General features: G+C 40.3%; 1 protein-coding gene across 5 annotated transcripts in view; it reads right to left on the bottom strand.

Annotated features, from left to right (window-relative positions):
* Positions 1-996: 996 nt before the first annotated feature.
* Positions 997-16,956, bottom strand: part of LOC148054119 (tyrosine-protein kinase Fer-like) — a 239,643-nt gene continuing 223,683 nt past the window's right edge. For 4 of the 5 annotated variants that reach the window (XM_087770965.1, XM_087770962.1, XM_087770963.1 and 1 more), the window contains 3 exons: positions 16,549-16,703; positions 12,832-12,954; positions 997-5,596 (listed from right to left, as the gene is read on the bottom strand). In XM_087770965.1, the coding sequence (XP_087627091.1) occupies positions 5,454-5,596; positions 12,832-12,954; positions 16,549-16,703 (421 nt within the window). In that variant the 3' untranslated portion in view covers positions 997-5,453. Of the gene's footprint in view, positions 5,597-12,831; positions 12,955-16,548; positions 16,704-16,956 lie in introns of those variants that run through there. The other variant, XR_015707719.1, reaches the window with a different exon arrangement.

The following is a 16,956-nucleotide window of genomic DNA, read 5'->3' on the forward strand; positions in this document are numbered from 1 at the left end:
GTGCGAGAACTTAGCTTCTTTGCTAACCCTTTCTTCAGTAGGGCACTGTATCTTGCAAATTCCAGTGTTGTGCCAGCACACAGTGCTTACCTAATGACGTGTAATGGCGAAAGTGCGCAAAAGCCTGTTTTTTCCACCTGTTGTTATGTGTTTAAACAAGGTGCATCTGCAGAAAAAGTTCTTTTAGTGGGGTGGGTATTCATACCTTACATTAACCATGAGATCTTGGAAGATTTCATTAAAACATTTTTAAATCACAATAGTTGTTCGGATTTTTTTTCTACCCAAGTCATAATTTTGGTATCTCAATCTTTATATTAATACTAAGAAGGGATTACGGAAATCAAAGAACTTGCATCAAAGCATGATGAAAATGGTAGTAATTACAGAGCTTGGTTTTGTTCTAAGTAAAGCATAAAGTGGCTTTAAAGAAACTGGTTTAAAACCAAACTAGCATTTAAAATATAAGTAATATGAATAAGATTATTTTTTTAATATAAAGTAAACAGAGCACTAGGTCATGGGTAAAAGAAACGATATAAAGCTCGTATACATCTTCAGATTTCTGCATTCCTCTTAACTGGAAATGCTTGTAGAAATGGGGAGGTTAGCTTCCTAACACAATTGTGGTTTGAGGAAAAAAACATACATGGTCTCACACCCTCAAAGCTGCAAGGTTCTAGCCCTAAAGTTCTGAACCTGTTTCGACATGTCCTTTCCCTTGTGCCAATTGGGTTACCCTTTCTTTCAATCCCTTATGAACTACAAAAGGTAGCCACAAGTGACAGCCAAACTGTGAGCAGGGATCACACAGGTATCAATTCCAGAAATTGCCAACAGAATTCACATAATTATTTTTTTCTTTGTGAAATGCAGAATGTTTTGGATTGTAGCATACCCAAGAGCAGTGTTACTAAAGTTGATCTTCCATTTGTCTACAGAAACAAATAAATAAATATATCCTGTAAATATCAAATTAAATTTGAGACAGCTTGATGCAAATATTATACATTTATTGGAAGGGAGCAGTAAAAAGGGGACTGCAGAAAAGACAAAGGACTATTCAAAAACAGTCTGCAGTTTACAAGAATACCGAAATTCTGTTTTGTAACAGCCTATGAAAATAAAAAGCTAGCTTAAGTTCAAAAGTGTAACTTGTATATAAAAAAATTGGCAAATAAATAAAGTTTAAATGCATATCTATTTAAAATTATAAAGGACAGACAACTAACAATTGTATTACATATAGTTATCATTTTCAGACTTGTTTAAAAGCCAGATGAATTCACAAATGTCATTTTAGTTTTTTACATGTGTACTTTTGGGAAGAAGCACTCATTTCCAGTGTTATGCATTATCGATCTGTTTCACAAATATATTATTTTTTAAACATCAAAGAGTATAAAAGGTGCTTTACCTGATATTAAACTTGATGATGCATACTTTGGCACAAACTTGAAAAAAAATTTAAACATATTTGAAAACTGTATCTGTACCCCACTCAAGGTTACAAGTGTCAAAACTCTTGTGTGTGCTAGTGGGTCAGTGAATCAACCTTCCCACCTTCCGCAACATCCCTCCTCCTTCTCCAGGTGCCTAAAACTATACAAAGGAAAATTAACACATGCAGTTGAAAAAAGCAGCAGTCCTACAACTATTAGTTCAAATTTTTATATCTGGAAGGCTTTTGAATATGCATATAACTACACAATTCTTTAACAGAAGGGATGGATAGGTGCTTGGTTTTGGCTTTCAGTCCTCAAGATGTCTTTGTCCGCCTGTCTTTTGTGTCCCATGTGATGAGCTTAAATTCTGAGTTTTTCCTGTTACATGTTAGTTTTAGTTAAAATTAGGTGGTAAGCTCAGTGGAAAAAATAAGTTGTCAGTTACAGGTAATGATAAAATTAACAATGGAAACAGATATTTTTCTTCTAGTTGGTAGGTCTACTGAAGAGTCTGAATCTGTGGCATGACCAAGCAGAAGGTGGAGGGAAAGAAAATAATGTTGTCACTCTCTCTCCTTAAGCACTACAACTTCAGGTGTTGTAAAGAATTGGCTACATTCAGAGATACAAGAAACTTCCAGTCTCCAGTGGATTTATTAGTGATTTGTAGTAAGCATAAGCATGCTATAAAAAGGTGCTATACAGAGTGCAAGACCTTCTCTATGACATCCTGGCTGCATCTATGCTACATACCAGAATGGCTGAAAGCACCTGAATTGGTTACTTTATTTCAGCAGTTCCTTTCATTGAAAAACTGGAGAAGAACAAAGGTACACGTTTACCTTTGTGTAGAATTCAAGTGAAATGTAAATGCTTCTATTGAAGAGATATTTTGTGGAAGCAATACTGCTGTTCAAAATATCAGTAATTGTTTCAATTAAAAATTTTATATATTTAAAATGCATTAAGCCATATCAACTTAGTCACCTAATGACTTAGTCACCTTATTGACTTAGTAATGCTTGTTGTTTGAAGTTGCAAGTCTCAGAATTTGGGAGGGATATATAATTACCTGCATAATTAAAGGTTATATGATGTAAAGAGGTCAGATTTCTAAAAGCAAAATGGATGACAATAGTGAAAATTAATACTGTTTGGAAATTTCTGATAAGTAGAAGGCATGTTTAAAGTGAAGCTCAAATGGAATTGAGGCACTGGTATTAATTTTAAAGATAGTGTTTTAGATCTGGTCTGACAGCAAGATCATTCCTTTGGAAAGGGGCATAACTGGCTTAATATTGTTCCATAAGAATAGGCAAAGGATGTTCTGTATTGTAAACTAGGCAGTGGGGAATGTTGTTGTTCTGATGTCTTTTATGATGTGGACAATTCATTATGTATTTAGGGTTTGTAACTTGATTAAACCATGATTTGAACTATGTGTTTCACCTTGGATTCACGGTTGCTTAAATTTTCATACAAACATTGCCACAGGTATAAAGGTATAACATCACTATGAAACTTTTGAGTCAAACAAAACCAGGGATATATCGGTACTTTTGCCTCACAAGAGTAACTTTCTTACTTACTTTCATGGAAGTAAATGAAAGGGGAGTATCTGTGGTAGATAGAGCTGTCAGAGTTAAGAAATGTTTGGGAGGTGCAAAGGGCCAGATTCTTCTGGTTTAGCAGTACAGTGCAGCTAGAGCTGTTAGCCTACTGCAGCCCTGTTTAAAGAGCAGAAAGATTCTTTAATAATTGAAGCACAAGTTCAGAGAGAACTAACTTACATATTAGCAATCCAAGGAGTTTGTGTTGCTATTGCATTTAATATTTGTGGAATTTTTTTATATGTTGAGAAAGACTGAAATGACTGAGCTGACTGTATAAAGACAGTACTGTAAATCTTTTAATTTTTTTTAGTGGTGGAAATGTCTTGCTCAATAGCCTCAACATGTGCAATCTAGAAGCAACCTCTATCAACCTGATTTTTCTTTTAAAAGCATAATTGCCTTAAATTAATGAAGGGTTTTAATGGAGAAGCATGTGCTGTCTCTCTTAACCCATTCACAAAATTTCAACTATGTAGGTGATCTATAAACTTTTGTAGTTCTAAAACTAGATGAGAGTTCCAAATAGTGGCACTTGGAAGACTTTTTTTTTTTCCCAAGCCTTCTTTGCTACTAGCAGTATGCATTCTATGTTGTCCTATTGGATAACAGTTCATATTTATCTATAAAACACCAAGCCAGTTGTTGCAAGTTTTACTTACAAAGCATTCAATTCTGGGAAGGCAGGGGAAGAAAGTATCAAGTTCACCTATTCTATGCTTTCACTCTGTGATCTTGGTCAACTGCATTTGAGAATTTTATTAATTCTTTTTTTTTTTTTAAGTACAGTTAACAGTTTTTGTTTTAGAGAAGGCCTTTATAAAGATGATCTGAGATCTATAAATGAGCTACGCTCTTATAGCTATAATCTGAGAGCTGCAAAATAATAATGCAACTAGCTAGTGATCTAATTAGTCCTTCACCTCTAAAAAAAAAACCCCAACACTCTGAAAATTCTAATTTAAGTCCTGCCTAAATGATATCTAAAAGCACGGTGTTCTGAAATGGCTAGTAATATACAACTTGATGAAAATGAAAGAACTCAGAATTAACACACAAATTCTACACCTGGACATATATTCCAGTTAGATTTTTTTTATGTAGAAGAGACAAGGGGACATTATAGTCCAAGTTGCAAAGAAAACCAAGAGTCATAGTAACAAACTTTGTGTCTTTCCTCCTCTGACTGTTGAGTGTTTATTCTTTCTGGAGGAATGTTATTTTTTATACAAACTTTTTCCTTCTTGGTGGCATTTACAGTCTTTTGAAATACCATTGTAATGATTTTAAAAAGTTAAAAGGTTAATGTTTCTACTCTGCCTTGTTCAGCCTGCTAGAGGCTTAACACATATTTCCTTATGGCATAGAGAAGCAGTGTTTTTATTTGGACATTATGCATGGAATGTACTTTTGTTTAGCTTTTGCAGGCTCCAGCTGCATACTGAGAATTACTGCAAACTGAAGGAAAAAGTCAGGATCAAAAGCAAATCTAGTAATTCACATTCTTTTACTCCTCTAAAACCAATCCTATGTTATCTATAACATGCTGCTATCCTTAGCAAATCTAATTCTTGTTGACCTTTTCTACATATGCACCTACTGCTTTTACTTATTTTTTGTAAGGCAGATGACTTACAGTATTTGTTAACAGCATACATGTAGTCAAGACTTGATATTGGCTTTTTTTGTTAAATGTAGTTCATTGCAAAGGAGACATATTACTGAATTTTGATGGCTTCATAGGAAAAAAGCAGTAGCTTAAGTAAATCACATCCAAAGTCAGAAGTATTTACTATAATGTGGTAAGAAATGCACATGTAGTTCAATTTTCTAGAAAAGAAAATTCTGGATTTCACTTTACATCCAGAATCTAACCTTCATCCTTAAACAAGGTATCATTTAAAAATATCAGTTGCATAAAGAATTTAAAAAATATAAAAGTGTCTCATTGATATACTTATCAAAAACTGTCTTCACTTTTAAGGCCATCATGTGTGACAGTCACCACATTACAGTGCCATAGTGTTGATGTCTGGAACAGGGATGGGAGAGTGAGAACACAGCATAACGTAGAAAACCTCTGAAAAATTTCACTAGCATTTACTTGCTGTAAAATAGATAGAAGCCACAGTCACTTAAATCTATAGTATGTGCTTTTCTATTTATGTGTATCCTAAATGACAATATTACTGTGACTGGATATATAGCATTTGGCAGAATATGTCTTTAATGCAGGTGTAGACATCATTGGTACACTCATATATAAAAAAATCCAGTTAATTTTAAAGTAATTAGAAGGATATTGCAAATAATGTTGTATAAAAGCAGTGTTTAAGGGGAAAATATTACTTCACTGGAAAATAAAGTCCTGCAGACTGAGTTTGGCACTAGGTTATCACTATGTCACTTTCTTTTTGATTGAAGACAGCTCTCTCTGAATCTCGCTGAATTTTGGCCGGTTTTCAGGTTTGTAGGCCCAGCATCTCTGCATTATTTTATATATTTCTTCTGGACATTTTTGCGGTGCTGACATTCGGTATCCTGGTACACAAAAAAGGGAAAAATATATAGCATTGACAAATGATACATATTGACAAATTTAAAAAGAAATGAGCAAAGTTCAATACCATTGCATTAAAAAAAATATTGAGGGTAAATTTTATATAACTTGTAATATCTTTCTCAGTGGGTTCATACAGAATTGTAGTACTTAAGTAGTAAGACTTGTTTTTTATAAACACTTCTCTGCTCTGAAAAACATCCGATTTTTTTCTTAGCTTTTTAAGGAAAAACTTCCGTGGACATCTACAGTGATTATAATTAACAACAGCATTCTATATCACTCAGCAAACTAGCTTTTTTATCATTTTGTAGTTTTACTAGCTAAGAACCCATTTATGGCAGACAGGACCCATGACACAGAAGATTCCCTAGCCTCTCTCCACCTGGCTGAACACAGTAACTTAAGGGATAGGGGGCAACAGTGACAAGTTCCTGCCTAGCGCAGCAGGCGTGTCTCATTTGTGACTGCCCCACCTTCCCAGGTGCTCTTGCATAATAGGTATGAGGCTCTGCAAGTGGAACCAAACAATGATGGGGACAGTGGTACATCCAGCTCAGAGGTGTCACCGAGGTTAAGTCGGCCTACACCCTGCGTCAAAACCGCTTCCACAAAGAAAAATAGATGGGTCGTTGTCATAGGAGACTCTCTCCTGAGGGGAACAGAAGGCCCGATATGCAGATCGGACCCACTTCTTAGGGAAGTCTACTGCCTCCCTAGGGCCCGGGTTAAGGATGTGAAGAGAAAGCTTCCTACCCTGGTACAGCCCTCTGATTACTATCCATTATTGGTTTTTCAGTTAGGCAGTGAGGAAGTTGCAACTAGAAGTCTGAGGGCAATCAAGAAAGACTTCAGGGCCTTGGAGCAACTGGTTAAGGGCTCAGGAGCACAAGTAGTGTTCTCTTCTACCCTTCCAGTTGCAGGGAATGATGAGGAAAGACACAGGAAGAGCCAGCAGATCAATACCTGGCTCTGAGCCTGGTGTCACTGGCAAGATTTTGGGTTTTTTGATCACTGGTCAGTTTACATGACACCAGGCCTGCTGGCAATAGAAAAGGTACACCTGTCTCAAAGGGGGAAAAGGATCCTAGCACAGGAGTTAGCAGGGCTCATTGAAAGAACTTTAAACTAGATTGGAAGGGGGAAAGGGGTAAAACCAGGCTTGCTAGAGATAAACCTGGGGGCAGCACACCAACATTTGAGGGACAGTGTGCTAGCGAGGTCCTTTGGTCTGCTGTCTCAGTGGAGGTAGGACATGGAGAGCCACGCGGCAGCAAAGACACAAGGGCTATGGATGTGTTAGAAATCACGGAAGCCCCTGAGACTGATCACGTAGGAACTAGGGCTTCTCCCCCCAAAAAGGTGGTGGGATCAATAGCCCAACTGAAGTGCATCTACGCCAATGCACACAGCATGGGCAACAAACAGGAGGAGCTGGAAGCCATTGTGCAGCAGGAAAACTATGACATAGTTGCCATCACAGAAACATGGTGGGATGACTCGCACAACTGGAGTGCTGCAATGGAAGGCTATGAACTCTTCAGAAGGGATAGGCAAGGAAGGAGAGGCGGTGGGGTAGCCCTGTACGTTAAGGAATCTTTTGACTGTCTAGAGCTTGATGATGGTGATTGTCCTGGTTTCAGCTGGGGTAGAGTTAGTTTTCTTCTTAGTAGCTGGTAGAGCGCTGTGTTTTGGATTTAGGATGAGAATAATGTTGATAACGCACTGATGTTTTGGTTCTTGCTGAGCAGAGTTTACACTAGTCAAGGACTTTTCAGCTTCTTGTGCTCTGCCAGGTGCACAAGAAGCTGGGAGGGAGCATAGCTAGGACAGCTGACCCAGACTGGCCAAAGGGCTATTCCATACCATATGACGTCATGCTCAGTATATAAGCTGGGGGAAGAAGAAGGAAGGGGGGGACATTGGGCGTGATGGCGTTTGTCTTCCCAAGTAACCGTTACGCGTGATGGAGCCCTGCTTTCCTGAGGATGGCTGAACACCTGCCTGCCGACGGGAAGTAGTGAATGAATTCCTTGCTTTGCTTTGCTTGTGCGCGTGGCTTTTGCTTTACCCATTAAACTGTCTTTATCTCAGCCCATGAGTTTTCTCACTTTTACTCTTCCGATTCTCTCCCCCATCCCACCGCGGGGGAGTGAGCGAGCGGCTGTGTGGTGCTTAGTTGCTGGCTGGGGTTAAACCACAACAGTCCATTTTGGCGCCCAACGTGGGGCTCGAAGGGTTCGAGATAACGACAGATTTAATTGGAATGTGCTAGATGGAAGTTATAGCAGGTATTGCTGTTTAGGTATTAATCGGCAGGCTTCTGTACTTGCCATGGGGCTTGCTTGCCTTACTGTATATTAGAGTCTAGTGCTCGTTAGTGGCTGCTTTTTGCTTTTGCTGCTTGCTGAACTGCTTATCATCTTACTCTGCTGTGCCTGGGAACATTTTGATAACAACAACAGCCATGCGCCTGGGCTGGCAGATGGCCAGGGCATCGCTGCTGTTTCTGTGCTGCTGTACTGGACAGGCTGGAACTCCAGTGTGAACTCGAGTCGAAGGGACTGTGACCTGTGGATGAGTCCATGCGGGAGCAGGACACCCCGAAGCGTCTGTGGACGTGGATATGCCCATGCCAGAGCAGGTATGTCTCGAAGCATCTGTGGCCATGGTTATGTCTGTGCCGCAGCAGATATACCTCTTGAAGGGATTGTGGCCCAAGGATAAGTCCACGCTGGAGAAGGTACACCTCGAAGCATCTGTGGCTGTGGATAAGTCCATGCTGCAGCAGGTACACCTTGAGGCATCAGTGGCTGTGCATGAGGTCATGCTGGAGCACCTCAAAGCGTGTGGCCATGGGTAAGGCCATGGTGGAACAAGCTTACTTCTGAAGAGACTGTGGCTGCGGGTAAGGCCACGGTGGAGCAAGTTTACTTCTGAAGAGACTGTGGCTGTGGGCAAGGCCACGCTGGAGCAGGTATATCTCTGAAAGCATTGTGGCCCATGGAGAAGGCCATGTGGGAACAGGTGCACCTCTAAGTGACTGTGGCTGTGGATAAATCCATGCCGCAGCAGGTATACCCCTGGAGAGACTGTGGCTCATAGACAAGGCTCCGCTTGGAGCAGGTAAACCCCTAAGGGACTGCAGTCTGTGGATAAGTCCAAGCCGGAGCAGGGGCAAGGGGAGGAGTCCATTGCAGTGTTAAGCCCAATGGTCTGGTCCAAAGGGGCCAGGGGTGGAGATTGTAATGGAAATACCTTTAAATTGTTGTAACCTGGGATTTGAGTTGCATGTTATGGGAATTACTATAGCAAGAACCCCTTATTGCTAGCCAGGCTAGGAGCAAGGGGAGGAGTTCCTTGCAATATTAATCCTGGCCCAAAGGGGCCAGGGGTGGAGATTGTAATGGAAATACCTTTAAATTGTTGTAACCCATGATCTGAGTTGCATGTTATAGGAATTACCATACCAGGAACCACCTGAACCAATGGAGAAGAAGCCTTACAAGAAGCAGTGCAAGTGCAGCAGTGACCCAACCTGAGCTGGCTTTGGTGCCCAATAACTCCACGTAACACACCACCTCTCCTGTCCTGAGTGACCACCATCACAGATGGAGCCCAAAGTCTCGGACTAAATGAATTCAATGGACATTATGTGGACATTTGTGGATGTTTATGGACATTTTACAGACATTTTACAGGGGTGGTCCATAAAATAAGTGGGGTGGTGGTTAATGAGGATGTATTGGATAATGTGGGACCTGAGCATGATGTAAATGGTATGGAATAAGGGGTGGATACTGTCCTGGTTTCAGCTGGGGTAGAGTTAGTTTTCTTCTTAGTAGCTGGTAGAGCGCTGTGTTTTGGATTTAGGATGAGAATAATGTTGATAACGCACTGATGTTTTGGTTCTTGCTGAGCAGAGTTTACACTAGTCAAGGACTTTTCAGCTTCTTGTGCTCTGCCAGGTGCACAAGAAGCTGGGAGGGAGCATAGCTAGGACAGCTGACCCAGACTGGCCAAAGGGCTATTCCATACCATATGACGTCATGCTCAGTATATAAGCTGGGGGAAGAAGAAGGAAGGGGGGGACATTGGGCGTGATGGCGTTTGTCTTCCCAAGTAACCGTTACGCGTGATGGAGCCCTGCTTTCCTGAGGATGGCTGAACACCTGCCTGCCGACGGGAAGTAGTGAATGAATTCCTTGCTTTGCTTTGCTTGTGCGCGTGGCTTTTGCTTTACCCATTAAACTGTCTTTATCTCAACCCATGAGTTTTCTCACTTTTACTCTTCCGATTCTCTCCCCCATCCCACCGCGGGGGAGTGAGCGAGCGGCTGTGTGGTGCTTAGTTGCTGGCTGGGGTTAAACCACAACAGTGATGAAAGGGTTGAGTGTTTCTGGGTAAGAATCAGGGGAAAGGCCAACAAGGCGGATATCATGGTGGGAGTCTGTTATAGACCACCCAACCAGGATGAAGAGGCAGACGAAGTATTCTATAAACAGCTGGGAGAAGTCTCACGATCTCTAGCCCTTGTTCTCGTGGGGGACTTCAACTTACCAGATGCCTGCTGGAAATAGAATACAGCAGAGAGGAGACAGTCTCGGAGGTTCCTGGAGCGTGTGGAAGATAACTTCCTGACGCAGCTGGTGAGGGAGCCAACTAGGGAAGGCTCCCCGCTGGACCTCTTGTTTGTGAACAGAGAAGGCCTGGTGGGTGATGTGACAGTTGGAGGCCGTCTTGGGCATAGCGATCATGAAATGACAGAGTTTTTGATTCTTGGAGAAGTAAGGAGGGGGGTCAGCAGAACCACTACCCTGGACTTTAGAAAGGCAGACTTTGGCCTGTTCAGGAGCCTGGTTGAGGGAGTCCCTTGGGAGGCAGTCCTGAAGGGCAAAGGAGTCCAGGAAGGCTGGACGTTCTTCACGAAGGAAATCTTACAGGCACAGGAGCAGGCCGTCCCCATGTGCCGAAAGATGAGCCGGCGGGGAAGAAGACCATCCTGGCTGAAGAGGGAGCTTTGGCTGTAACTCAGGAATAAAAAGAGATTTTATGACCTTTGGAAGAAGGGGCAGGCAACTCAGGAGGACTACAAGGATGTCGTGAGATCATTCAGGGAGAGGATTAGAAGGGCCAAAGCCCAGCTGGAGTTTAATCTGGCTACTGCTGTAAAAGGCAACAAAAAATGTTTCTACAAATACATTAGCAACAAAAGGAGGGCTAAGGAGAAATCTCCATCCTTTACTGGATGCGGGGGGAAACATAGTGACAGAGGATGAGGAAAAGGCTGAGGTACTTAATGCCTTCTTTGCCTCAGTCTTTAATAGTCAGACCAGTTGTTCTCAGGGTACCCAGCCCCGTGAGCTTGAAGACAGGGAGCAGAATGAAGCCCCCATAACCCAAGGGGAAACGGTTAGCGAGCTGTTACACCACTTAGACATGCACAATCTACAGGGCCAGATGGGATCCACCCAAGGGTACTGAGGGAGCTGGCGGAAGTGCTCACCAAGCCACTTTCCATCATCTATAAGCAGTCCTGGCTAACCAGAGAGGTCCCAGTTGACTGGAAGTTAGCTAATGTGCCACCCATCTACAAGAAGGGTCGGAAGGAGGATCCAGGGAACTAGAGGCCTGTCAGTCTGATCTCAGTGCCGGGGAAGGTTATGGAGGAGGTCATCCTGAGTGCAATCACACGGCACATCCAGGACAACCAGGTGATCAGGCCCAGTCAGCATGGGTTTATGAAAGGCAGGTCTTGCTTCACTAACCTGGTCTCCTTCTATGACAAGGTGACCCGCTTGGTGGATGAGGGGAAGGCTGTGGATGTTGTCTACCTGGACTTTAGTAAGGCCTTTGACACTGTCTCCCACAGCATTCTCCTGGAGAAGCTGGCTGCTCATGGCTTGGATTGGTGCACTCTATGCTGGGTAAAAAACTGGCTGGATGGCCAGGCCCAAAGAGTTGTGGTGAATGGAGTTAAGTTGGCGGCCGGTGACAAGTGGTGTTCCCCAGGGCTCAGTACTGGGGCCGGTCCTGTTCAATATCTTCATTGATGATCTGGATGAGGGGATTGAGCGCACCCTCAGTAAGTTTGCGGATGACACCAAGTTGGGTGGAAGTGTCGATCTGCTGGAGGGTAGGAAGGCCCTACAGAGGGATCTGGACAGGCTGGATTGTTGGGCCGAGGCCAACTGTATGAGTTTCAACAAGGCTAAGTGCCGGGTCCTGCACTTGGGTCACAACAACCCCAGGCAACGCTACAGGCTTGGGGAAGAGTGGCTGGAGAGCTGCCTGGCAGAAAACAACCTAGGGGTGTTGGTCGACAGCCACCTGAACATGAGCCAGCAGTGTGCCCAGGTGGCCAAGAAGGCCTATAGCATCCTGGCTTGTGTCAGAAATAGTGCGGCCAGCAGGACCAGGGCAGTGATTATCCCCCTGTACTCGGCACTGGTGAGGTCGCACCTTGAATATTGTGTTTAGTTTTGGGCCCCTCACTCCAAGAAGGACATGGAGGTGATGGAGTGTGTCCAAAGAAGGGCAACGAAGCTGGTGAAGGGTCTAGAGAACAAGTCTTATGAGGAGCGGCTGAGGGAGCTGGGGTTGTTTAGTCTGGAGAAGAGGAGGCTGAGGGGAGACCTTATTGCTCTCTACAACTACCTGAAAGGAGGCTCTAGCGAGGTGGGGGTCGGTCTCTTCTCCCTAGTAACAAGGGATAGGACGAGAGGAAATGGCCTCAAGCTGCGCCAGGGGAAGTTTAGGTTGGATATTAGGAAAAACTTCTTCACTGAAAGGGTAGTCAGGCACTGGAACAGGCTGCCCAGGGAAGTGGTTGAGTCCCATTCCCAGGAGGCATTTAAAAGATGTGTAGATGGGATATTTCCACTTACATTAGGATTATCTTAACTAATTCATTCTGGTCAAGCCTCTATTTTCACAGCAATCAATCCCTCCTCTCCATTTCACCTTTTAGTTCTGTAGCTACAAAAGTTAACATGATGTAAGTCTGTCCTCCTTTAAGTCACTAGTCATTATCTTCCTTTTTGCAAGAAGCCTATAAATCACACTACTTCTCCCAGAAAGCTAAACAGCAATTAAACAGTCTTATATTTTTGCTAAAGTTGCTAGATAACCCATATGTTATTTCTTTGCTATTTTTTATACTGTATGTACCTACATCCCTATGGATCTACACAGCATCTCTTTTGCTCCCTGCTACCTTTCTCCACTTGTTCTCGTGCTTGTTGGTTCGTCATTCCAGGGTACGGGCATACTCCTAAACTGAAGGTCTCCCACAAAAGGATTCCAAAGCTCCATACATCACTCTCAGATGTGTATCTCCCTAAGGAAAGGAAAGAAAAACAGTGGCTTAACTTACAGAATAATTCATGTTTTACATAATTATGGCCACATATTTTCTGCAGAGATAAGTTATTTTGGCAATCTTTAAGCCTAATAAAGCTGTAGCTCTTAATGGACATTCTTCGGATATCATGCTCTCCTGTATTTCAAATTATAAACATAAATTATCTTAAAGTTAATACCTAGAAATAATATAAGCTAACCTAAAGTTCTGTAATTTGATAGAGACTTGTTACACAAAGCACATGGCTGAGAAGATCTTACCATGTTGGTCATTTTAAGTTAAGAATTTATTTCCATTTACTGCCCAAATTTTTTTTTTATTTTCTTTTAATATAAAAGGACAGGAAAATGTCAGTTTCTTTTTTCCTTGTTTGTAATCACTTTCAACTCTGAAGATACTTTTTAAAACCTTACCTTTTCCAGTTCCCTAATATGGCATGGCAATGAGTCCTCCAATAGGAGCTAAAATCAATGTAGTTCTTAATTGCAAAGAGGACCTGGGTTTCTTACTCTGAGAAACTACTCTTGGAAATGAATCTACAGTTGCTTCAATTATTGTTTAATTTGGACCTTGAAGAAATGATGCATCCAATGAGGTTAAAAAAAAATAATCTGGCCTACTACTATCTTCAGCTATGCTTCAGACAGATGGCAAAATTAAGATAATTTAAATCCAAACCTCTTTGTGGAATGAAAGCTTTATATTATGGGAGAAGGACAGCTCTTGTGGGAGATATTTCTATTGTCCCTGATGAATTCACATCAAGATGCATGCAGAAAGTGTATCTCCTAGTGCATCAGAAAGTGTAGGCTCCTAGCCCTTTGTAGCAGGGCCTATGAAAATGTTACCTTAAAAATCCATTTATCATATTTCTGTCATCATTTTTCATGACTGTATTTCTTTGTTACATTCTGTGAGTGTCTTTATTCTTAAAAACATACACATGCTTGCAAATGTGTTTGTTCATCTCTGAGCATTAAACAAACCAAACTAACTCACTTCTCTTATTTCCCCCTCCTTCTGCTGCATTTCCAGAAAGGCCCTATAATCCCATCGTTTGTGTCAAATTTTCAGCTAAACATTTTAAATCCACTTACACTAGAAAAAAGGAAAATACATGTAAATTATAGTGACAGTTGGTGATATGATAACTGTTCTTATGTCAGAAAGTTCAGTTTACTCTTAAACTAAATATCACTTCCAGTTGACAAATCTATCTAAGTTTGTGTGCTTAGTAGACAGTAATTATGGACATTCACTTTACTCTTTGTAGTAAGATTAGTTTTCTTGTCTATATATCAACTCTCTTCAGAGTTTGGCATCCAGTAATTTGACATTTTTCATTAAAGTCATTCAGTAGATACAAGTGATAAATTTTTTTTTAAAGAAAGTACAGCTTCTACACAGTTAATTGTCTTTCCCACTATGATATTATCGGGGGAAAAAAAGGGCATGCTCTTTCATAAACAAATACAACAATTTATTAATATTACAAAGAACTGGAAAAGTTGTACTGGAAAAACATATGCATTAAAAGTGCATTTTAATTTTGAGAGAACTGGAAGCAAAAATACCCTACACCTTGGCCTAAATATGTAATTTTATTAGGTGTGTTTAAAGCAATTTTTCACTTGCTGGAAGCGATGGAAATCATATAGTCCCAAGTAAAAATAATGGTATGGAATGGCACTGAACAATACCCACTGAACTAAAGGTTAAATCTTCCATATGCTCCAGTAGGATCAAGATTTCATTCATGACTTCATATACAACACCCTAACAGTTCCATTTACCTTAATCCAGTTTCTAGACTTCCCAACCTGAATTTTGTAATATAAAATCTTTTTGTGACTGCTATTAATGTCATATAAAGTCAATCCAGAACTGTTTAAAAAAAGGCACTTTTATTTATTTTCTTAAGCACTGTATCATTCATGTAATGACCAAATGACCCTATTTCTCATTTTCTTCCAACCATTAAATTTTGCCATTAAGAACTGACATGCTCAATGGTTGTCATCTAGTTTTGAAATATTGCACATTTAATTCTGTTTCACTCTGGTATCCTTAACTACTTTCAGTGTTACCTACGCAAATTAATACAATACTTATGACCATATTATTAGAATGGCAAAACACAAAACAATTATTTTAAATTGCACTTTTCAAGGGAGTGGAAAAAATGATCCATCAAAAAAAAAAAACCAACACAGAAAGCTTCAACCATATTTTGAAAGATGAATATTAGACTGCTGAATACTTTAACAAATGTTTGAGACAGATTATTTTCCAAACACTGCAGAAAATCACTTAAAACTGGCTGGGTATTGATTCATTTTAGGAAACAGCAAATAAGTAAAGATGTTAATCAGCTATACGTTCTTCTCCTGTAAGGTGTGGAAAAAAGACTCAGAAGTACAATATGAAGGTGGTGTCATAAAAGCCAGTTTCCTGCTTAATGTAGTAGACTGGACTGGTATGGCTGTGGAGAAGGGGTTTCCATTATATATCAAATAAACGACAAGTACTTTTAAAACAATGAAAATAAAAATTCAAAACACCTTTTATAGTGGAATAAACACCCAAAATAGAAATAGTATTCCACAGTGAACATTAGCAACACTAGCACCTCTTAGAAAAATAGATAATAGAGGGTCAGTCACTCTAACTACATTTATTATTAGCTTTCCAAGGGGAAGATTTGCATTATTCTGTTATGGTATTAACTTCTGCAAAAGTGCTAATGAAAGGGATTCTTCTTCTAACGATCATAAGTCAGAAAATTATGATTTCCAGTGCATGATTTTAAACAAAAGCTCTAAAAGGTGGGAAAAGTATTTAGAGAAACTTAACAGGAAGATATAAAATGTTTAATTTCTTTTTCTAAGAACTCAAGTAAAGAATTGGTTGAGAGAAGTGAGTTCAAAATATGACCTCATTCATTTAATATGCTGCTGCTTTGTCACAGCTCACTTCACTTAGAAGAACTAATTTTTCTAGTTTTACCTACAAGCTAAAAAGCTAAATCCAGCAGTTTCTATTTTTGTTTTGAAACTATTACCCACATAGTATGGACCACTTCACTCAGAAATAATGGATTTTTCCCCCCCATAATTGCATAGCAATATATAAAAGTGCATATAAACAAAAGCTGCAGTTTAAAAAAAAAATAAAGCATTTTTTCTCCAGTGCAATGATTTATCTAATAATTTATCTGATAGAATGCTCTAGAATGGTAAAATCTTCTCCTTTTTATTTAAAAATGCCATAAATATGCAGAACTTCCCACTCACTGGAACGAGTTAGCAGCATAATCTCAGCACTATTTTACTGTTGAATAAGTAGCAATTTTGATGTTGCTGCCTTGTTCTTTTTGAAGGGAAAATAGTATCTTTACATAACTTAAATGAGGCTGAAATATTAAAAGTAAAATATTTTAAACATCTGTTGTCTGAACTGGGAAAAAGGAAAAATTATATATATATGTGCTCAAATACTGTCCATGATGTAGTCCCCTTGCACTTATACTGTATATTTTTTTATACGCAGAAGATAAAGATATATCCTTACCATAGTTGAGAGCTTCTGGTGCAGTCCACTTGATAGGAATCTGCTTTAAGCCTGATGATGAATAAATTCCATCATCCTCTTGACGAGACATTCCAAAATCACTTATTTTCAAAATGTTGTTTTCATCTACCAAGCAGTTCCTTGCAGCCAGGTCTCTAAGTTAGAACAAGAAATAACCCCCCCCCCATATTTTCACACATTTGAAACTACTAAAAGTCATTTAAAATGTGAAGAAAAATCTTAAGTAGTGTACTGGGTCTGGCTGGGACAGAGTCAACTTTCTTCATAGCAGCCCATATGGTACTGTGTTTTGGATTTGACTAAAACAATATTGATAACACACCAATGTTTTAGCTATTGCTGAACAGTGCTTGCATAGTGTCAAGGCCTTCTCTCTCTCTCATTCTG

Source organism: Nipponia nippon, unplaced genomic scaffold (genome assembly GCF_047370975.1).
Source record: "Nipponia nippon isolate SJK-2023a ecotype South Korea unplaced genomic scaffold, ASM4737097v1 scaffold_34, whole genome shotgun sequence".
NCBI lineage: Eukaryota > Metazoa > Chordata > Aves > Pelecaniformes > Threskiornithidae > Nipponia > Nipponia nippon.